Genomic DNA, 22,225 nt, shown 5'->3' with positions numbered 1-22,225 from the left:
GCGGTGATCGCAGTGGTCTCCTCCGTGACTGTGGGGCTGGCGGTGATCGCCGTGGTCTCCTCCGTGACTGTGGGGCTGGCGGTGATCGCCGTGGTCTCCTCCGTGACTGTGGGGCTGGCGGTGATCGCCGTGGTCTCCTCCGTGACTGTGGGGCTGGCGGTGATCGCCGTGGTCTCCTCCGTGACTGTGGGGCTGGCGGTGATCGCCGTGGTCTCCTCCGTGACTGTGGGGCTGGCGGTGATCGCCGTGGTCTCCTCCGTGACTGTGGGGCTGGCGGTGATCGCCGTGGTCTCCTCCGTGACTGTGGGGCTGGCGGTGATCGCCGTGGTCTCCTCCGTGACTGTGGGGCTGGCGGTGATCGCCGTGGTCTCCTCCGTGACTGTGGGGCTGGCGGTGATCGCCGTGGTCTCCTCCGTGACTGTGGGGCTGGCGGTGATCGCCGTGGTCTCCTCCGTGACTGTGGGGCTGGCGGTGATTGCCGTGGTCTCCTCCGTGACTGTGGGGCTGGCGGTGATCGCCGTGGTCTCCTCCGTGACTGTGGGGCTGGCGGTGATCGCCGTGGTCTCCTCCGTGACTGTGGGGCTGGCGGTGATCGCCGTGGTCTCCTCCGTGACTGTGGGGCTGGCGGTGATCGCCGTGGTCTCCTCCGTGACTGTGGGGCTGGCGGTGATCGCCGTGGTCTCCTCCGTGACTGTGGGGCTGGCGGTGATCGCCGTGGTCTCCTCCGTGACTGTGGGGCTGGCGGTGATCGCAGTGGTCTCCTCCGTGACTGTGGGGCTGGCGGTGATCGCCGTGGTCTCCTCCGTGACTGTGGGGCTGGCGGTGATCGCCGTGGTCTCCTCCGTGACTGTGGGGCTGGCGGTGATCGCCGTGGTCTCCTCCGTGACTGTGGGGCTGGCGGTGATCGCCGTGGTCTCCTCCGTGACTGTGGGGCTGGCGGTGATCGCCGTGGTCTCCTCCGTGACTGTGGGGCTGGCGGTGATCGCCGTGGTCTCCTCCGTGACTGTGGGGCTGGCGGTGATCGCCGTGGTCTCCTCCGTGACTGTGGGGCTGGCGGTGATCGCCGTGGTCTCCTCCGTGACTGTGGGGCTGGCGGTGATCGCCGTGGTCTCCTCCGTGACTGTGGGGCTGGCGGTGATCGCCGTGGTCTCCTCCGTGACTGTGGGGCTGGCGGTGATCGCAGTGGTCTCCTCCGTGACTGTGGGGCTGGCGGTGATCGCCGTGGTCTCCTCCGTGACTGTGGGGCTGGCGGTGATCGCCGTGGTCTCCTCCGTGACTGTGGGGCTGGCGGTGATCGCCGTGGTCTCCTCCGTGACTGTGGGGCTGGCGGTGATCGCCGTGGTCTCCTCCGTGACTGTGGGGCTGGCGGTGATCGCCGTGGTCTCCTCCGTGACTGTGGGGCTGGCGGTGATCGCAGTGGTCTCCTCCGTGACTGTGGGGCTGCTGGTGATCGCCGTGGTCTCCTCCGTGACTGTGGGGCTGGCGGTGATCGCCGTGGTCTCCTCCGTGACTGTGGGGCTGGCGGTGATCGCCGTGGTCTCCTCCGTGACTGTGGGGCTGGCGGTGATCGCAGTGGTCTCCTCCGTGACTGTGGGGCTGGCGGTGATCGCAGTGGTCTCCTCCGTGACTGTGGGGCTGGCGGTGATCGCCGTGGTCTCCTCCGTGACTGTGGGGCTGGCGGTGATCGCAGTGGTCTCCTCCGTGACTGTGGGGCTGGCGGTGATCGCCGTGGTCTCCTCCGTGACTGTGGGGCTGGCGGTGATCGCAGTGGTCTCCTCCGTGACTGGCGGTCCTCGGCTGCTCCGCCGCTTCCTGTGACTTGCTCTGTGAGAAGATGGCAGGAAGCCTTGGGCGGCAGCGGGGCCGCATCCTGCCGTCTGTGATGTTACGTGGCTGCCATGATTACAGGTGCCGCTGCCGCCTCCCCCGGACTCTTCCTCGTTTCTTGCCATGATTTCCGCACTTCTGCTTTTTCGGCCCAGCTGTGGGGGAGGGGAGCAGTCGCCGTCGCGGTCCTGATGTTTTTCCGGCCTTTTTCTCAGTGGTGACTCCGCGTGCCCCGAGATTAGCGCTGCGGCCGCCGTCCTGTCCAGTAAATGCCCCTTTATATGTCAGATGCCTGCGATGCTGGCGGCCCCCGAGCTGCACCGCTCCCCACGGTCTGCTGGGCTGAGTAGTTCTCCTCTGTCGGAGCCGGCGTCACAGGGTGATGTTTCCGTTAGTGGCTGGCTCTCTGCAGCGCTGCCACCACCGGGCTTTGCCGCGCTCCACGACATGGCTTGGTCCGAATAGTCATTGTGCCCGGAGTAACTCTTCTGCTGCCGGGCCGCCTTCCTCCTCGCTCCCTGTGACCGCAGGGTGGTCCGCGCTCGTTTATTGATGTATCCGTCACTCGGGACGTCTCAGCAGCAGAATGTGGTGTTTATCCGGCCGCAGACGTTGCCATGATGGAGGAGGAGTGGTCAGTGACCGCCGTCTCTTCACCTCCTCACCATTGTTTACCTGCGCAGACTCCTGGCCGTCTCCTGCTCACACAGCTGAGGGTTTGTTACAGTTGTATCCAGTCCAAACAATCCGCTGCACTGCTACATTGTAACGACCTCCGAGCAGGAGAGGATTGGGCTGTTCATAGCCTGGAGCGAGCCTGGGAATGGTGAGGAAGGGACAGACTGATCTCCTCTGGGGTCTCGTCATTCGGGCGCTCTATTTTTATTTGCCGTTTCTTCCCACGCCGGGAAGGGGCCACACGTCTATTAACCCTTTGGGTGATGATGTCCGTCGTGGCTCTGCCAGGATTTAATCATCAGACAGAACATCTGTGACGAGCGCGGCGATCACCTGATCGGGGTCCGTCTCCTGAGGTCACAGGTCCCGTTACTTCTGCGGCCGGAGCAGGGGTGCGCTTTATTTTCTGTAGCCCCTATGAGGACGTCTCGGTCTGGGCCGCGGCACGGGTTTGCCCTTGGGTTCACCGAGGTCTGCGGAGTGGTGGTGGGGGATTTGTTCTTGGCGTCACCGGGTTTGCGGGGATGAGGTCATGGCTTTGCTCCCATGTCCAAAGAGGTGGGGGGAAGGGGGGTGGCTTTGCTCCAGAGGTTGTCAGGCCTTCGGAGATGGGGTTGTGGCTTTACCTCTGGGGTCTCTGGGCCTGCAGGTGGGGTTAGCTTTATTCCTGGGTCCACCGGGCCTACGGGGAGGGCGTCTGGGGTCCCCGGGCTTGCTGGAGGGGGCTCTGTGCTTCTGGGGCTGCCGGGCTTGTTGCGGGGGCTCTGTGCTTCTGGGGCTGCCGGGCTTGCTGGGGGGGGGGGCTCTGTGCTTCTGGGGCTGCCGGGCTTGTTGCGGGGGCTCTGTTCTTCTGGGGCTGCCGGGCTTGTTGCGGGGGCTCTGTGCTTCTGGGGCTGCCGGGCTTGCTGGGGGGGGGGGGGGGCTCTGTGCTTCCGGGGCTGCCGGTCTTGCTGGGGGGGGGGGGGGGCTCTGTGCTTCCGGGGTCCCCAGTCTTGCTGGGGGCGGGGGGGGCTCTGTGCTTCTGGGGCTGCCGGGCTTGCTGGGGGGGGCACTGTGCTTCCGGGGCTGCCGGTCTTGCTGGGGGGGGGGCTCTGTGCTTCCGGGGTCCCCAGTCTTGCTGGGGGCGGGGGGGGCTCTGTGCTTCTGGGGCTGTGCTGGGGGTGGCCTCTTTGCTTCCGTGGTTGCCGGGCTTGCTGGGGGTGGGGCTCTGTGCTTCCGGGGTTCCCAGTCTTGCTGGGGGCGGGGGGGGGCTCTGTGCTTCTGGGGCTGTGCTGGGGGTGGCCTCTTTGCTTCCGGGGCTGCCGGTCTTGCTGGGGGGGGGGGGGCTCTGTGCTTCCGGGGTTCCCAGTCTTGCTGGGGGCGGGGGGGGCTCTGTGCTTCTGGGGCTGCCGGGCTTGCTGGGGGGGGCTCTGTGCTTCCGGGGCTGCCGGTCTTGCTGGGGGGGGGGGGGCTCTGTGCTTCCGGGGTCCCCAGTCTTGCTGGGGGCGGGGGGGGCTCTGTGCTTCTGGGGCTGTGCTGGGGGGGGGGGCTCTTTGCTTCCGTGGTTGCCGGGCTTGCTGGGGGTGGGGCTCTGTGCTTCCGGGGTCCCCGGGCCTGGGGGGTTCCTGGTATCACGGCTCCTGACGCGCGCTGTTTACTGATCTCTTAGCAGTCGCTTCGGCTTCTTCGTGCTGCACTTGGCAGCCAGATTCTGCCTGAGGGCAAAGTCCTTTGGGGTCCAGGCTGCAACATCTGGGGTCGGACTTTATAAGGTTGTGCTTGCGGGGGTCTCCGGTGGACCCTCCCTCCTGTGGAGGCCTTGGTGGCCAATCCCGGCTCCTCGCACACAGTCTCTATGTAATCGTCTCCGCTTGTCCCTCCTCATCCATGGGAAACGTGCGGTTTGATGATCCCCATCACCGCTGCAGCCCCATGTGCGGGGGTCACCTGCAGAGCCGTGCCCCGTGAGACCCCCAGTGTGAGGGCGGTGTGACATTGTCGGTGCATGTGGAGTCCACAGAGGATTGTGCCGACTGGACAGAACTGTAACGAACCTTCAGCTGTGACGAGTCTCAGCTCAGACTCTGAATTTCAACAATATCTGATTCACTGACAGCAAGCAGAGATCCCGACAATGCCGAGGAGAGAAACCACAAGGTCTCTTCAGGTTGTGCCACCGGGGCCCCCCGCTTCCCCTCTTGTCTGGTGGTGAGGGGGTTAATGAGTCCCGTTTCTCTTTGCGGTGCTGATCCATCCAGCACACCCGGTACCGCACAGGCCGGGCACTGCCAGCACCGACCACCCCGGCTGTGGCCTCAGGTCTCCCCGCGCCTGTGACAGTAGTAGTTATCATGGGGACATGGAGATTCCTGACACTGGCGACATTGTAAGGAAGCTGATCATGGGGCGTCCGTCTGTGGCCGGTGATGGGCCGATCCCTGAGGGTGGACATGTTGTTTTGTGCATGTGGCAGGGTCTCGGCCCCCACGGCACATTATGCTGCAGATTTGGGGCTGCGCCCCTCCCGCTGTAGCACATGATCAGTTAGAGGAAGCCGCACTCTGCGGTTCGGGATGGGACTGTTCCACCCTCGGCATGTAACGTTCGGTGGGTCGGGAAGGGTTAACGCGGGTGGCCGGGTGTAATTACAGGGCGCCCGGGGTCTGCTCGCACCGTGCTCTGGTAGATGGGGGGGGGGCGCGCTGCGGATGATGGGGGGGGGGCGCGCTGCGGATGATGGGGGGGACGCTGCGGATGATGGGGGGGACGCTGCGGATGATGGTGGGGACGCTGCGGATGATGGTGGGGACGCTGCGGATGATGGTGGGGACGCTGCGGATGATGGTGGGGACGCTGCGGATGATGGTGGGGACGCTGCGGATGATGGTGGGGGCGCTGCGGATGATGGAGGGGGGGACGCTGCGGATGATGGTGGGGACGCTGCGGATGATGGTGGGGACGCTGCGGATGATGGTGGGGACGCTGCGGATGATGGTGGGGACGCTGCGGATGATGGAGGGGGGGACGCTGCGGATGATGGAGGGGGGGACGCTGCGGATGATGGAGGGGGGGACGCTGCGGATGATGGAGGGGGGGACGCTGCGGATGATGGAGGGGGGGACGCTGCGGATGATGGAGGGGGGGACGCTGCGGATGATGGAGGGGGGGACGCTGCGGATGATGGAGGGGGGGACGCTGCGGCTGATGGAGGGGGGGACGCTGCGGATGATGGAGGGGGGGACGCTGCGGATGATGGGGGGGGCGCGCTGCGGATGATGGGGGGGACGCTGCGGATGATGGGGGCTCGTATATGGGGGAGGGGAGCAGCGGAAAACTCAAAATACTCCGTACTAAACCGAAAAGGAAAAGAGCCGACATGTGGCACCCGACCTCCGCGGGGTGGGCCACAGGGTGGGCCGGCAGTCGGTTAATGATGCCGGAGGTGCAGGTACGCTCCCTGCCATCGCTCTCTGTTATCAGCCATTTCTCTGACAGTCGCCGCTCTGCCGGGTTCTTTGGTTACAGCCCCAGGTGAGGGCGTCCTCTGCGGCGGGTCGTTTTCATGGCGCCTGTGTTTTGCACAATGAGATGGCTGATAACAGGGGACCATAGAGCGCAGTGCCCGGCCATAGTCTCTGCTGCCGTCATGTATCTGGCTCTCGTTGCGGCTCGTTCTCCGCTATCGCCGCCCTTCCCCCTTCCTGTCCAGCGCACTTGAGCAGGGTAGCAGCCGGCGAGGCCGCGGTGGCAGTGACGCCGCTCCCCTTCCTGCACCCGCCGGACACTTCCCTTTATGAGATTCACAGCAGAAAGGCAGGAAATGGAGCCGAGGAGGGGGCCGCTGGGCAATCACTGCCGACAATGGGAGCGGGCGACCACCAAGTGCTGGAGGGCCCAGGACTCGTCCTCCGCTCCTGGGAAAGCTGGGTGACCAGAACGCCTGTCACCCAACTTTTCCAAGAATGGATATCAATCTCCTCTCGGGGGCGTCTTCATTGTTTACTGCGTCTGTCGCACATCACCCTGCAGCCGCCCCATGGTTGCGTGCTGGGCGTACGTGCACATGGCAGGCCCTGTAAACAGCAGCTTCCTGTCACTGTGCGTGATCTGTCCACAGAGAGGATCTGCCGCAGTGTGCCAGGAGCTGTCACTGCCCTTATCTGCCACAGAGACCCTCATTATTAAAGGCGGCTGGATCCGATCATGCGCCTCCTCTGCAGCCGTCTCCCTGCACCTGCTCAATCAATGGCCGCTCTGTCTCCGAACGGAGGGAAAATCACAGAAAAGGAAGAAATGCCACCGAGGGCGCCTCGTATCATTACTGATCCTGAGTTACCTCCTGTATTATACTCCAGAGCTGCACTCACTATTCTGCTGGTGCAGTCACTGTGTACATACATTACATTACTGATCCTGAGTTACATCCTGTATTATACTCCAGAGCTGCACTCGCTATTCTGCTGGTGCAGTCACCTTGTACATACATTACATTACTGATCCTGAGTTACATCCTGTAATATACCCCAGAGCTGCACTCGCTATTCTGCTGGTGCAGTCACTGTGTACATACAGTACATTACTGATCCTGAGTTACATCCTTTATTATACCCCAGAGCTGCACTCATTATTCTGCTGGTGCAGTCACTGTGTACATACATTACATTACTGATCCTGAGTTACATCCTGTATTATACTCCAGAGCTGCACTCACTATTCTGCTGTTGCAGTCACTGTGTACATACATTACTGATCCTGAGTTACATCCTGTATTATACTCCAGAGCTGCACTCACTATTCTGTTGGTGCAGTCACCGTGTACATACATTACATTACTGATCCTGAGTTACATCCTGTATTATGCTCCAGAGCTGCACTCACTATTCTGCTGGTGCAGTCACTGTGTACATACATTACATTACTGATCCGGAGTTACCTCCTGTATTATACCCCAGAGCTGCACTCACTATTCTGCTGGTGCAGTCACTGTGTACATACATTACATTACTGATCCTGAGTTACCTCCTGTATTATACTCCAGAGCTGCACTCACTATTCTGCTGGTGCAGTCACTGTGTACATACATTACATTACTGATCCTGAGTTACCTCCTGTATTATACCCCAGAGCTGCACTCACTATTCTCCTGGTGCACTCACTGTGAGAAGCCCCCGGAGGTGGGTGTGGGGGGCATGGTGGCCTGGTGGGCTTCCATTGGCAGTTTCTCCAGCCTGAGATGGTGGCTGATCACTGGGACATGATGGCCGGCTGTAGGAGCGCTGCTCTGTAGCGCCCGTGTTGTGGCAGGGGTTGGTGCAGGACAAGTTTGCTTTGGGGGGGCTTTATAGTGGGGTGGTGGGTGCAGGGGTCACGGGCTCTGGGCCATGTAACCAGCAGCGCACCCTGGATAGATCCCGTGGGGGGCAGCGTGGACCCCCGCGCGGCAGCTGCTGGGTTTATTTGGTAGGATGTCGGGTTTCTTTCCCTCGTCTCTGGCCGCTGTCACTGCAGGAGCCTCGGAGCGCAGCTTCTCAACATTGCAGTCACAAATGTGGGGTCGAGCGCAGACCCCGAGCCAGCACCGTCCTTCATGTGGGCCTCACCCGACGTATCCTCCGGCCTCCGATGTGAGACAGTGTGAATATTGGGACTTGGAATGACTCCATGCCGGTGGCTGTAATCTGCTTTTGCCGTGGTCACCGGGTCCTGTGCCAGGTTTGGGGGGCCGGAGTAGGGGGCACGGGCTGCCGCTCTCTGCATTCGTGAAGCAGGCGGTGGAGATGCGATCACACTGCTTCTGTGATGTTACCCTGATTGGTCTGGATGTAGGGTCCCGGACCCCCAAATATCCTGTCCCATCTTCTGCTGGCGCGTGTGGTGAGAGGTGCTGCCACTCCGCTGGTGAGTGAGGATCCGACCTTTCCTTATGATTGATCTCCGGACTACCCTCTGTCCTGCACATACTCCACGCGTCCCCCAAGAGACTTTTTTTTTTCCCCTAGGCCTGAGTTTATGGGACACGAGACCTTGCTGCGGCAGGGCCCGGGATCACAGAGGCCCACCCTGACACTTCAGTTTTGGGGTCCTCTGTGACACTCAGACTCCATGATAAGAGCTTGCGGTGGCTGACGCTCTGCGCTGGGTGCGGCTCAGGAAGGACCCCCGCTTCCTGCCCTCGTCTTCTACTACTCAGCTGCAAGAGGAACTGAGCGTGTGCAGTGTCCCGGAGAAGCTGCGCGCGCCCTGCGCCCCGACGTAAAGCTCGGGGTCCGGGGCAGCGTTAATTTCAGGTGGCATCAGTGCAGCCGGCTGCATCCACATCCTCCCCTCCCCCATCACTTAGTAATAAGCCCCCACTGCAGGGGCAGGAAGGGACGGACGGGCGCAGGAAGTTCAGCTGATGACATCAGAGGAACAAAGCTCTTGTTTTAAATAGACACAATCCGAAAATCGTCCAATCACAAGTGTCCAAATAGAACGAAGAGTTAACATGGTGGTCAGTCCTCATCCATGACGGCTGTTATAATTATAGTGGTCAGTCCCCGTCTATGGTGGCCGTGTTATAGTCATGGTGGTCAGTCCATGTACATGGTGGCCGTTTTATAGTCATGGTGGTCAGTCCTTGTCCATGGTGGCCACGTTATAGTCACGGTGGTCAGTCCTTGTCCATGGTGGCCACGTTATAGTCATGGTGGTCAGTCCTTGCCCATGGTGGCCGTTTTATAGTCATGGTGGCCAGTCCATGTACATGGTGGCCGTTTTATAGTCATGGTGGTCAGTCCATGTACATGGTGGCCGTATTTTAGTCATGGTGGTCAGTCCATGTACATGGTGGCCGTGTTATAGTCATGGTGGTCAGTCCTTGTCCATGGTGGCCACGTTATAGTCATGGTGGTCAGTCCTTGCACATGGTGGCCGTTTTATAGTCATGGTGGGCAGTCCATGCACATGGTGGCCGTATTTTAGTCATGGTGGGCAGTCCATGTACATGGTGGCCGTATTTTAGTCATGGTGGTCAGTCCATGTACATGGTGGCCGTGTTTGTCATGGTGGTCAGTCCATGTACATGGTGGCTGTATTTTAGTCATGGTGGTCAGTCCATGTACATGGTGGCCGTAGTTTAGTCATGGTGGTCAGTCCATGTACATGGTGGCCGTATTTTAGTCATGGTGGTCAGTCCATGTACATGGTGGCCGTGTTTGTCATGGTGGTCAGTCCATGTACATGGTGGCCGTATTTTTAGTCGTGATGGTCAGTCCATGTACATGGTGGCCGTATTTTAGTAATGGTGATCAGTCCAAGTACATGGTGGCCACGTTATAGTCATGGTGGTCAGTCCATGTACATGGTGGCAGTGTTATAATCATGGTGGTCAGTCCATGTACATGGTGGCCGTGTTTGTCATGGTGGTCAGTCCATGTACATGGTGGCTGTATTTTAGTCATGGTGGTCAGTCCATGTACATGGTGGCCATATTTTAGTCATGGTGGTCAGTCCATGTACATGGTGGCCGTATTTTAGTCATGGTGATCAGTCCATGTACATGGTACCGTAGTTTAGTCATGGTGGTCAGTCCATGTGCATGGTGGCCGTAGTTTAGTCATGGTGGTCAGTCCATGTGCATGGTGGCCGTAGTTTAGTCATGGTGGTCAGTCCATGTTGGCCGTATTTTAGTCATGGTGGTCAGTCCATGTACATGGTGGCCGTTTTATAGTCATGGTGGTCAGTCCATGTACATGGTGGCCGTAGTTTAGTCATGGTGGTTAGTCCATGTACATAGTGGCCGTAGTTTAGTCATGGTGGTCAGTCCATGTACATGGTGGCCATAGTTTAGTCATGGTGGTCAGTCCTTGTCCATGGTGGCCGTTTTATAGTCATGGTGGTCAGTCCTCGTCCATGGTGACCGTATTTTAGTCATGGTGGTCAGTCCATGTACATGGTGGCCGTGTTTGTCATGGTGGTCAGTCCTTGTACATGGTGGCCGTGTTATAGTCATGGTGGTCAGTCCATGTACATGGTGGCCGTATTTTAGTCGTGATGGTCAGTCCATGTACATGGTGGCCGTATTTTAGTAATGGTGATCAGTCCAAGTACATGGTGGCCACGTTATAGTCATGGTGGTCAGTCCATGTACATGGTGGCAGTGTTATAATCATGGTGGTCAGTCCATGTACATGGTGGCCGTGTTTGTCATGGTGGTCAGTCCATGTACATGGTGGCCGTAGTTTAGTCATGGTGGTCAGTCCATGTACATGGTGGCCGTAGTTTAGTCATGGTGGTCAGTCCTTGTCCATGGTGGCCGTTTTATAGTCATGGTGGTCAGTCCTCGTCCATGGTGACCGTATTTTAGTCATGGTGGTCAGTCCATGTACATGGTAGCCGTGTTTGTCATGGTGGTCAGTCCTTGTACATGGTGGCCGTGTTATAGTCATGGTGGTCAGTCCATGTACATGGTGGCCGTATTTTAGTCGTGATGGTCAGTCCATGTACATGGTGGCCGTATTTTAGTAATGGTGATCAGTCCAAGTACATGGTGGCCACGTTACAGTGCCTAAAAGTAGTATTCAACCCCCTGCAGATTTAGCAGGTTTACACATTCGGAATTAACTTGGCATTGTGACATTTGGACTGTAGATCAGCCTGGAAGTGTGAAATGCACTGCAGCAAAAAAGAATGTTATTTCTTTGTTTAATTTTTTTTTAAAATTGTGAAAAGTTTATTCAGAGGGTCATTTATTATTCAACCCCTCAAACCACCAGAATTCTGTTTGGTTCCCCTAAAGTATTAAGAAGTATTTCAGGCACAAAGAACAATGAGCTTCACATGTTTAGATTAATTATCTCTTTTTCCAGCCTTTTCTGACTATTTAAGACCCTCCCCAAACTTGTGAACAGCACTCATACATGGTCAACATGGGAAAGACAAAGGAGCATTCCAAGGCCATCAGAGACAAGATCGTGGAGGGTCACAAGGCTGGCAAGGGGTACAAAACCCTTTCCAAGGAGTTGGGCCTACCTGTCTCCACTGTTGGGAGCATCATCCGGAAGTGGAAGGCTTATGGAACTACTGTTAGCCTTCCACGGCCTGGACAGCCTTTGAAAGTTTCCTCCCGTGCCGAGGCCAGGCTTGTCCGAAGAGTCAAGGCTAACCCAAGGACAACAAGGAAGGAGCTGCGGGAAGATCTCATGGCAGTGGGGACATTGGTTTCAGTCAATACCATAAGTAAAGTACTCCACCGCAATGGTCTCCGTTCCAGACGAGCCCGTAAGGTACCTTTACTTTCAAAGCGTCATGTCAAGGCTCGTCTACAGTTTGCTCATGATCACTAGGAGGGGACTCTGAGACAGACTGGTTCAAGGTTCTCTGGTCTGATGAGACCAAGATCGAGATCTTTGGTGCCAACCACACACGTGACGTTTGGAGACTGGATGGCACTGCATACGACCCCAAGAATACCATCCCTACAGTCAAGCATGGTGGTGGCAGCATCATGCTGTGGGGCTGTTTCTCAGCCAAGGGGCCTGGCCATCTGGTCCGTATCCATGGGAAGATGGATAGCACGGCCTACCTGGAGATTTTGGCCAAGAACCTCCGCTCCTCCATCAAGGATCTTAAGATGGGTCGTCATTTCATCTTCCAACAAGACAACGACCCAAAGCACACAGCCAACAAAACCAAGGCCTGGTTCAAGAGGCAAAAAATCAAGGTGTTGGAGTGGCCTAGTCAGTCTCCTGACCTTAACCCAATTGAAAACTTGTGGAAGGAGCTCAAGATTAAAGTCCACATGAGACACCCAAAGAACCTAGATAACTTGGAGAAGATCTGCATGGAGGAGTGGGCCAAGATAACTCCAGAGACCTGTGCCGGCCTGATCAGGTCTTATAAAAGACGATTATTAGCTGTAATTGCAAACAAGGGTTATTCCACAAAATATTAAACCTAGGGGTTGAATAATAATTGACCCACACTTTTATGTTTAAAATTTATTAAAATTTAACTGAGCAACATAACTTTTTGGTTTGTAAGATTTATGCATCTGTTAATAAATCCTGCTCTTGTGTGAAGTTTGAAGGCTCTAACTTATTTGCATCTTATCAAACCTGCTAAATCTGCAGGGGGTTGAATACTACTTGTAGGCACTGTATAGTCATGGTGGTCAGTCCATGTACATGGTGGCCGTGTTATAATCATGGTGGTCAGTCCATGTACATGGTGGCCGTGTTTGTCATGGTGGTCAGTCCTCGTCCATGGTGGCCGTTTTATAGTCATGGTGGTCAGTCCATGTACATGGTGGCCGTATTTTAGTCATGGTGATCAGTCCATGTACATGGTGGCCGTGGTATAGTCATGGTGGTCAGTCCTTGTTCATGGTGGCCGTATTTTAGTCGTGGTGGTCAGTCCATGTACATGGTGGCCGTGTTATAGTCATGGTGGTCAGGCCATGTACATGGTGGCCGTGGTATAGTCATGGTGGTCAGTCCTTGTACATGGTGGCCGTGTTATAGTCATGGTGGTCAGTCCTTGTACATGGTGGCCGTGTTATAGTCATGGTGGTCAGTCCATGTACATGGTGGCTGTGTTATAGTCATGGTGGTCAGTCCTTGTACATGGTGGTCAGTCCTTGTACATGGTGGCTGTGTTATAGTCATGGTGGTCAGTCCTTGTACATGGTGGCTGTGTTATAGTCATGGTGGTCAGTCCTTGTACATGGTGGCTGTGTTATAGTCATGGTGGTCAGTCCTTGTACATGGTGGCTGTGTTATAGTCATGGTGGTCAGTCCTTGTACATGGTGGCTGTGTTATAGTCATGGTGGTCAGTCCTTGTACATGGTGGCCGTGTTATAGTCATGGTGGTCAGTCCATGTACATGGTGGCTGTGTTATAGTCATGGTGGTCAGGCCTTGTACATGGTGGCCGTGTTATAGTCATGGTGGTCAGTCCTTGTACATGGTGGCTGTGTTATAGTCATGGTGGTCAGTCCTTGTACATGGTGGCTGTGTTATAGTCATGGTGGTCAGTCCTTGTACATGGTGGCTGTGTTATAGTCATGGTGGTCAGTCCTTGTACATGGTGGCTGTGTTATAGTCATGGTGGTCAGTCCATGGACATGGCGGCAGCGTATAAGGTCACTAGTAGTCGGCCTACATGTTAGGAGCTGCTTGGATTCTTTTTCTTTTCAACTAACAGAACGCTGCAAGTGTGAACAGGAGCCGCTGCAGTATTCTGTAACCAGAGAGCAGCCATGCAGTAAGATGTGCAACCACTGGACATGTGAAAGCTGCATTACTGCTGTCCAGGTTGCACATGCGTGAGTCCACCAGCCCCAACCAGGTGATCCTTCTCCGATGGGACCCTGGCCATTTCTATCAGATATGCCTCTCCCAAGTCAAACAGTCCGGGTCCCCATCTGACAAGGATTGCCCGGGACGGGCTGGTGGGCTCGCGCACATGGTGGCGGCTGCCCTCCTTGGTTTCCATGCTCAGTCCGGCCTGCGTACGGGTATATTATGTCGGAGTACTCTCATCGTGCTCGTGTCTTGGTCACGTCCTACACAGCGGTTGTGATAGTAGTCCTGAGTCTCGTTTCTATAGACAGCAGTAAATGGTAACAATTGGGAGTGCGGCGGAGGCGATGGATGACTGCACAGATCTGCCGGATGCGCCCACATCGGGCACGACCAACTGAATACGGGGATTGAGGGGCGGCTGACATGGCTCCGTTTGGGTGGTTTATGTGAAATACATCCATCCTGCGTCGTGTTCTAGACCAGGGCTCCCCAACTCCAGACCTCAAGGCCCACCAACAGGTCATGTTTTCAGGATTTCCTTAGTATTGCCAAGGTGATAATTGCTTCACCTGTGCAATACAAAGGAAATCCTGAAAACATGACCTGTTGGTGGGCCTTGAGGTCTGGAGTTGGGGAGCCCCTGGTCTAGACGGGTGCACAAACTTATTACTGATCGTCTTCAGTGTCGTCCTTTCAGAAGGTGAAGGATCCTGAATTTATAAAGATACAGCGCGATTTTTTCTCCATCGAATTATTGGTGACTGAGAAACGTAAATTTTCCATCACTACCGTTCCAAAGTTTGGGGTCACCTAGACAATTTTGGGTTTTCCATGAAAACTCATACTTTTATTAATCAGATGATTTGCCAAATGAATGTAAAATCTCGTCCGGACACTGACAAGGTTCGAAAAAAAGATTTTTTATTTCAAATAATAATTTTCTCCTTCAGACTTTGCTTTCGTCACAGAATGCTCCTTCGCAGCAGTTCCAGCATTGCAGACCTTTGGCATTCTAGCAGTTAATTTGCTGAGGTAATCTGGAGAAATTTCACCCTGTGCTTCCAGAAGCCCCTCCCACATGTCGGTTTGGCTTGATGGGCACTTTTTGGTACCATACGGTCAAGCTGCACCCACAACAGCTCAATGGGGGTGAGATCTGGTGACGGCGCTGGCCACTCCATTACAGATAGAATACCAGCTGCCGGCTTCTCCCCTAAATAGTTCTGGCATAATTTGGAGTTGTGCTTTGGGTCATTGTCCTGTTGTAGGATGAAATTGGCTCCAATCAAGCGCTGTCCACAGGGTATGGCATGGCAAAATGGAGTGATAGCCTTCCTTATTCAAAATCCCTCTTACCTTGTACAAATCTCCCACTTTACCAGCACCACAGCAACCCCAGACCATCACACTCCCTCCACCATGCTTGACAGATGGCGTCAGGCACTCTTCCAGCATCTTTTCAGTTGTTCTGCATCTCACAAATGTTCTTCTGTGAGATCCAAACACCTCAAACTTGGATTCGTCTGTCCATAACACTTTTTTCCAATCTTCCTCTGTCCAATGTCTGTGTTCTTTTGCCCATATTAATCTTTTCCTTTTATTAGCCAGTCTCAGATATGGCTTTTTCTTTGCCACTCTGCCCTGAAGGCCAGCATCCTGGAGTCGCCTCTTCCCTGTAGACGTGGACAATGGTGTTTTGCGTGTACTATTTAATGAAGCTGCCAGTTGAGGACCTGTGAGGCGTCGATTTCTCAAACTACAGACTCTAATGTACTTGTCTTGTTGCTCAGTTGTGCAGCGGGGCCTCCCACATCTCTTTCTACTTTGGTTAGAGCCTGTTTGTGCTCTCTTCTGAAGGGAGTAGTACACACCGTTGTAGGAAATCTTCAGTTTCTTGGCAATCTCTCACATGGAATAGCCTTCATTTCTAAGATCAAGAAAAGGCTCGCGTTTCACATGAAAGTTCTTTTTTTCTGCCCATTTTGAGAGTTTAATGGAACCAACAAATGTAATGCTCCAGACTCTCAGCTAGCTCCATGGAAGGTCCGGTTTATAGCTTCTCTAATCAGCCAAACTGTTTTCAGCTGTGCTAACATACTTGCACAAGGGTTTTCAAAGGTATTCTAACCATCCATTAGCCTTCTTACACAGTTAGCAAACACAAAGTACCATAAGAACACTGGAGTGATGGTTGTTGGAAATGGGCCTCTATACACCTATGAAGACATTACATTACAAACCAGTCGTTTGCAGCTAGAATAGTCATTTACCACATTATCAATGTATAGAGTGTATTTCTGAATCATTTAATTTTAGCTTCATTGGAAAAACCTCAGCATTAGCACAGCATTGCGGAATCCCATAGGATTGCATGGGATGCTTATTTTTCGCGTTTTCGCAGCAAAATCGCGCGGTTAAAACCGCCGCGGAAACGCGAAAAAACCGCTACGTGTGAACTCAGCCTGAAATAACAGGATATAACTCCAAGTAAATGAAACTTCTGTGAAATGAAACTGTCCACTTAGGAAGCCACACTGATTGACAATCAATTTCACATGCTGCTGTGCAAATGGAATAGACAACAGATGGAAATTATTGGCAATTATCAAGACACCCCCAATAAAGGAGTGGTTCTGCAGGTGGGGACCACAGACCACATCTCAGTACCAATGCTTTCTGGCTGATGTTTTGGTCACTTTTGAATGTTGGTTGTGCTTTCACACACGTGGTAGCAAGAGACGGACTCTACAACCCACACAAGTGGCTCAGGTAGTGCAGCTCATCCAGGATGGCACATCAATGCGAGCTGTAGCAAGAAGGGTAGCTGTGTCTGTCAGCGTAGTGTCCAGAGGCTGGAGGCGCTACCACAAGACAGGCCAGTACGCCATGAGACGTTGAGGGGGCCGTAGGAGGGCAACAACCCAGCAGCAGGACCGCTACCTCCGCCTCTGTGCAAGGAGGAACAGGAGGAGCACTGCCAGAGCCCTGCAAAATGACCTCCAGCAGGCCACAAGTGTGCATGTGTCTGCACAAATGGTTAGAAACCGACTACATGAGGATGGTCTGAGGGCCCGACGTCCACAGATGGGGGTTGTGCTCGCCGGTTTACTCCCAGGGTTATAACGCCACTAGTTGATCATTTTCAGGTCATATGAGGACAAACCAGAGAGGTCTCCCTGACTGCTGCTCGCGGTCACATGGAGCGGTATTCTGTCAGATCAGCGTCCCATGTACAAGTCTCTAGTGTCACAATGTGGTGCAGAAGTGAGATGGTCGTCGCTCACAGAGCAATGGTTTTACCTTCATGGCATACAGACGTGGCATCACCCGCAGCAATCCTGCTCAACGAAAAGTCAGGAAACATGGATCATGGCCCTAAAGCTGGCACTAAGTGGCTGGCAGACGGGATCCACTTTTTGGGTGTCGGGAGAGATTTTCTGGGGATTAGGTGCTCAGACAATCAGATTATCACCTCTTATCTGATAATCGCTTTGCTCACAGGGCTAATGTGCCCGTGATGCGCATTGCAGAGGAACGCAGAGTCTGGGGTGACGTGGCCCAGTGCGGGATGGCGAGGCCCGGTGCGTCCTGCAGGATGACGTGGCCCGGTGCGGGATGGCGAGGCCCGGTGCGTCCTGCAGGATGACGAGGCCCGGTGCGTCCTGCGGGGTGACGTGGCCCGGTGCGGGATGGCGAGGCCCGGTGCGTCCTGCAGGATGACGAGGCCCGGTGCGTCCTGCGGGGTGACGTGGCCCGGTGCGGGATGGCGAGGCCCGGTGCGTCCTGCAGGATGACGAGGCCCGGTGCGTCCTGCAGGATGACGAGGCCCGGTGCGTCCTGCGGGGTGACGTGGCCCGGTGCGGGATGGCGAGGCCCGGTGCGTCCTGCGGGGTGACGTGGCCCGGTGCGGGATGGCGAGGCCCGGTGCGTCCTGCGGGGTGACGTGGCCCGGTGCGGGATGGCGAGGCCCGGTGCGTCCTGCGGGGTGACGTGGCCCGGTGCGGGGTGACGTGGCCCGGTGCGGGATGGCGAGGCCCGGTGCGTCCTGCGGGGTGACGTGGCCCGGTGCGGGATGGCGAGGCCCGGTGCGTCCTGCGGGATGACGTGGCCCGGTGCGGGATGGCGAGGCCCGGTGCGTCCTGCGGGATGACGTGGCCCGGTGCGGGATGGCGAGGCCCGGTGCGTCCTGCGGGGTGACGTGGCCCGGTGCGGGATGGCGAGGCCCGGTGCGTCCTGCGGGGTGACGTGGCCCGGTGCGGGGTGACGTGGCCCGGTGCGGGATGGCGAGGCCCGGTGCGTCCTGCGGGGTGACGTGGCCCGGTGCGGGATGGCGAGGCCCGGTGCGTCCTGCGGGATGACGTGGCCCGGTGCGGGATGGCGAGGCCCGGTGCGTCCTGCGGGGTGACGTGGCCCGGTGCGGGATGGCGAGCCCCGGTGCGTCCTGCGGGGTGACGTGGCCCGGTGCGGGATGGCGAGCCCCGGTGCGTCCTGCGGGGTGACGTGGCCCGGTGCGGGATGGCGAGGCCCGGTGCGTCCTGCGGGGTGACGTGGCCCGGTGCGGGATGGCGAGGCCCGGTGCGTCCTGCAGGGTGACGTGGCCCGGTGCGGGATGGCGAGGCCCGGTGCGTCCTGCGGGGTGCCATGGTGTGGAGTTGGGGGACAGTTGGTGCCGCCGCCAGGGCTGCAGCGGAGAAACAAAGTTTTCCTTGTCAACTGCCCGGGACACATGTTGGTATCAGGCTGGACCAGCTGTCACTGAGCGTGTGGGATCGGAGATGGAGATAACGCCTCTGGCGGTGTCCGCCATTATCTGTGCTGATCCTTCATTGATTGCTGGATTTTCCGTCTCTAACACCATGTGGGTTTAACTCCTCAGTTGCCAGCAGACCCCATCGGTCGCCCCCATCTCGTACCCCACGGTGGGCCGCACTCGCATTCCTCTGGACGGTCAGCTGAGTGATTAATCCTATGATAATGAGGAGACCTTCACTCTGCGTCTCGTCTCCTCTCCTGCTCCGCTGCTTTGATATTTTCACACATGGCCGGCCCCTGCAGCTGGCTGCGGCCCGCTGTACCCACACATGCCCGGCCCCTGGAGCTGGCTGCGGCCGCTGTACCCACACATGCCCAGCCCCTGCAGCTGGTTGCAGCCGATGTACCCACACATGGCCGGCCCCTGGAGCTGGCTGCGGCCACTGTACCCACACATGGCCGGCCCCTGGAGCTGGCTGCGGCCACTGTACCCACACATGGCCGGCCCCTGGAGCTGGCTGCGGCCCGCTGTACCCACACATGGCCGGCCCCTGGAGCTGGCTGCGGCCCGCTGTACCCACACATGGCCGGCCCCTGGAGCTGGCTGCGGCCCGCTGTACCCACACATGGCCGGCCCCTGGAGCTGGCTGCGGCCACTGTACCCACACATGCCCGGCCCCTGGAGCTGGCTGCGGCCACTGTACCCACACATGGCCGGCCCCTGCAGCTGGCTGTGGCCGCTGTACCCACACATGGCCGGCCCCTGGAGCTGGCTGCTGCTCACTGTACCCACACATGGCCGGCCCCTGCAGCTGGCTGCGGCTACTGTACCCACACATGCCCAGCCCCTGCAGCTGGCTGCGGCCGCTGTACCCACACATGGCCGGCCCCTGGAGCTGGCTGCGGCCCGCTGTACCCACACATGGCCGGCCCCTGGAGCTGGCTGCGGCCCGCTGTACCCACACATGGCCGGCCCCTGGAGCTGGCTGCGGCCCGCTGTACCCACACATGGCCGGCCCCTGGAGCTGGCTGCGGCCCGCTGTACCCACACATGGCCGGCCCCTGGAGCTGGCTGCGGCCACTGTACCCACACATGCCCGGCCCCTGGAGCTGGCTGCGGCCACTGTACCCACACATGGCCGGCCCCTGCAGCTGGCTGTGGCCGCTGTACCCACACATGGCCGGCCCCTGGAGCTGGCTGCTGCTCACTGTACCCACACATGCCCGGCCCCTGGAGCTGGCTGCGGCTACTGTACCCACACATGCCCAGCCCCTGGAGCTGGCTGCGGCCGCTGTACCCACACATGGCCGGCCCCTGCAGCTGGCTGCGGCCGCTGTACCCACACATGGCCGGCCCCTGCAGCTGGCTGCGGCCGCTGTACCCACACATGGCCGGCCCCTGCAGCTGGCTGCGGCCGCTGTACCCACACATGGCCGGCCCCTGGAGCTGGCTGCGGCCGCTGTACCCACACATGCCCGGCCCCTGGAGCAGGCTGCGGCCGCTGTACCCACACATGGCCGGCCCCTGCAGCTGGCTGCGGCCGCTGTACCCACACATGGCCGGCCCCTGCAGCTGGCTGTGGCCGCTGTACCCACACATGGCCGGCCCCTGCAGCTGGCTGCGGCCGCTGTACCCACACATGGCCGGCCCCTGGAGCAGGCTGCGGCCGCTGTACCCACACATGGCCGGCCCCTGCAGCTGGCTGCGGCCGCTGTACCCACACATGGCCGGCCTCTGGAGCTGGCTGCGGCCGCTGTACCCACACATGGCCGGCCCCTGCAGCTGGCTGCGGCCGCTGTACCCACACATGGCCGGCCCCTGCAGCTGGCTGCGGCCGCTGTACCCACACATGGCCGGCCCCTGCAGCTGGCTGCGGCCGCTGTACCCACACATGGCCGGCCCCTGGAGCTGGCTGCGGCCGCTGTACCCACACATGGCCGGCCCCTGGAGCTGGCTGCGGCCGCTGTACCCACACATGGCCGGCCCCTGGAGCTGGCTGCGGCCGCTGTACCCACACATGCCCGGCCCCTGGAGGTGTCTCTGGCTGTGGCCCCTGGAGCTGGCTGCAGCTGAGCGTAAAGGAAAACTACAATATGGCTGACTGTGCCATGGCCAAGAAAGCTGAAAACTGCGCAGCGTAATGTGTAAGGATAGTCTGCAGTATTCATGTACCAAGGAGGCGACACCACGGGCGTGGACATGGTCGCCCACCACATGTCTGTACGATGAGCAGCATGCGGTGTAGCCGTCACCTGAAGCCCCTTGTAACCGTGTCCCGTTTCTTGTTTTTTTAGGTGCGGGAGAATCTGGGAAAAGCACAATTGTCAAACAGATGAAGTAAGACTCCAATCCGCCCTGCCATAGTTTTATCTCGTGGTGTCCATATGTCTGATGTCTCTTTGGTTCCTGATGATTTTGTGGGGTTTATCAGATGGTCTAATGTCCGAGCCAAAGGTCAGGATGTCCCCTGCCATGATGGCGGACAGTCCTCATCTGCAACTTTCCAGATAATCTGTGCCCAGGCACCTATAGTACCACATAATCTGTGCCCAGGCGCCTCGAGTACCACATAATCTGTGCCCAGGCGCCTCGAGTACCACATAATCTGTGCCCAGGCGCCTCGAGTACCACATAATCTGTGCCCAGGCGCCTCGAGTACCACAATCTGTGCCCAGGCGCCTCGAGTACCACATAATCTGTGCCCAGGCGCCTCGAGTACCACATAATCTGTGCCCGGGCGCCTCGAGTACCACATAATCTGTGCCCGGGCGCCTCGAGTACCACATAATCTGTGCCCGGGCGCCTCGACTACCACATAATCTGTGCCCGGGCGCCTAGAGTACCACATAATCTGTGCCCGGGCGCCTAGAGTACCACATAATCTGTGCCCGGGCGCCTAGAGTACCACATAATCTGTGCCCGGGTGCCTCGAGTACCACATAATCTGTGCCCGGGTGCCTCGAGTACCACATAATCTGTGCCCGGGCGCCTCGAGTACCACATAATCTGTGCCCGGGCGCCTCGAGTACCACATAATCTGTGCCCGGGCGCCTCGAGTACCACATAATCTGTGCCCGGGCGCCTCGAGTACCACATAATCTGTGCCCAGGCGCCTCGAGTACCACATAATCTGTGCCCAGGCGCCTCGAGTACCACATAATCTGTGCCCAGGCGCCTCGAGTAACACATAATCTGTGCCCGGGCGCCTAGAGTACCATTTAATCTGTGCCCAGGCACCTATAGTACCACATAATCTGTCCCCGGGCGCCTAGAGTACCCTGTATTAGGGGGCTGGTTGTGAATTTCCCAGGTTCGGACCTCCTCGTCTGGCTCGCAGGGTGTCTTCCCTTGTATTCCCGGATGTTTACTTTGTGTAATCTTTCCAGGATTATCCATGAGGACGGATACTCGGAGGAGGAATGCCGGCAGTACCGAGCTGTGGTTTACAGCAACACCATCCAGTCCATAATGGCCATAATAAAGGCCATGGGGAATCTGAAGATAGACTTTGGAGACACGGCCAGAGCAGTCAGTATCCCCTCCTCCTGTGCGTGCCCCCCCTCCTCCTGTGTGCCTGCCCCCCCCTCTTCCCCGGTGTGCGTGCACCTCCCCTCCTCCTGTGTGCGTGCCCCCCCTCCTCCTGTGTGCCTGCCCCCCCCCTCCTGGTGTGCCTGCCCCCCCCCCCTTCCCCGGTGTGCGTGCA

At 57.7% G+C, this 22,225-nt stretch overlaps 1 protein-coding gene across 1 annotated transcript in view; it reads left to right on the top strand.

The window, feature by feature from the left end:
* The window catches only part of GNAI2 (G protein subunit alpha i2), a 34,655-nt gene that overhangs the window by 4,006 nt on the left and 8,424 nt on the right, over positions 1-22,225 (top strand). Inside the window, exons 2-3 of the mRNA XM_073562557.1 lie at positions 20,817-20,859; positions 21,909-22,050. Coding sequence (XP_073418658.1) covers positions 20,817-20,859; positions 21,909-22,050 — 185 coding nt within the window. The remainder of the gene's footprint in view (positions 1-20,816; positions 20,860-21,908; positions 22,051-22,225) is intronic.

This window comes from Dendrobates tinctorius, unplaced genomic scaffold, assembly GCF_039654945.1.
Source record: "Dendrobates tinctorius isolate UK_male_01 unplaced genomic scaffold, ASM3965494v1 ptg000357l, whole genome shotgun sequence".
Classification (NCBI taxonomy): Eukaryota; Metazoa; Chordata; class Amphibia; order Anura; family Dendrobatidae; genus Dendrobates; species Dendrobates tinctorius.
Note: the sequence above shows the minus strand (reverse complement) of the source record. Positions and strands in the feature narration are given on the sequence as shown.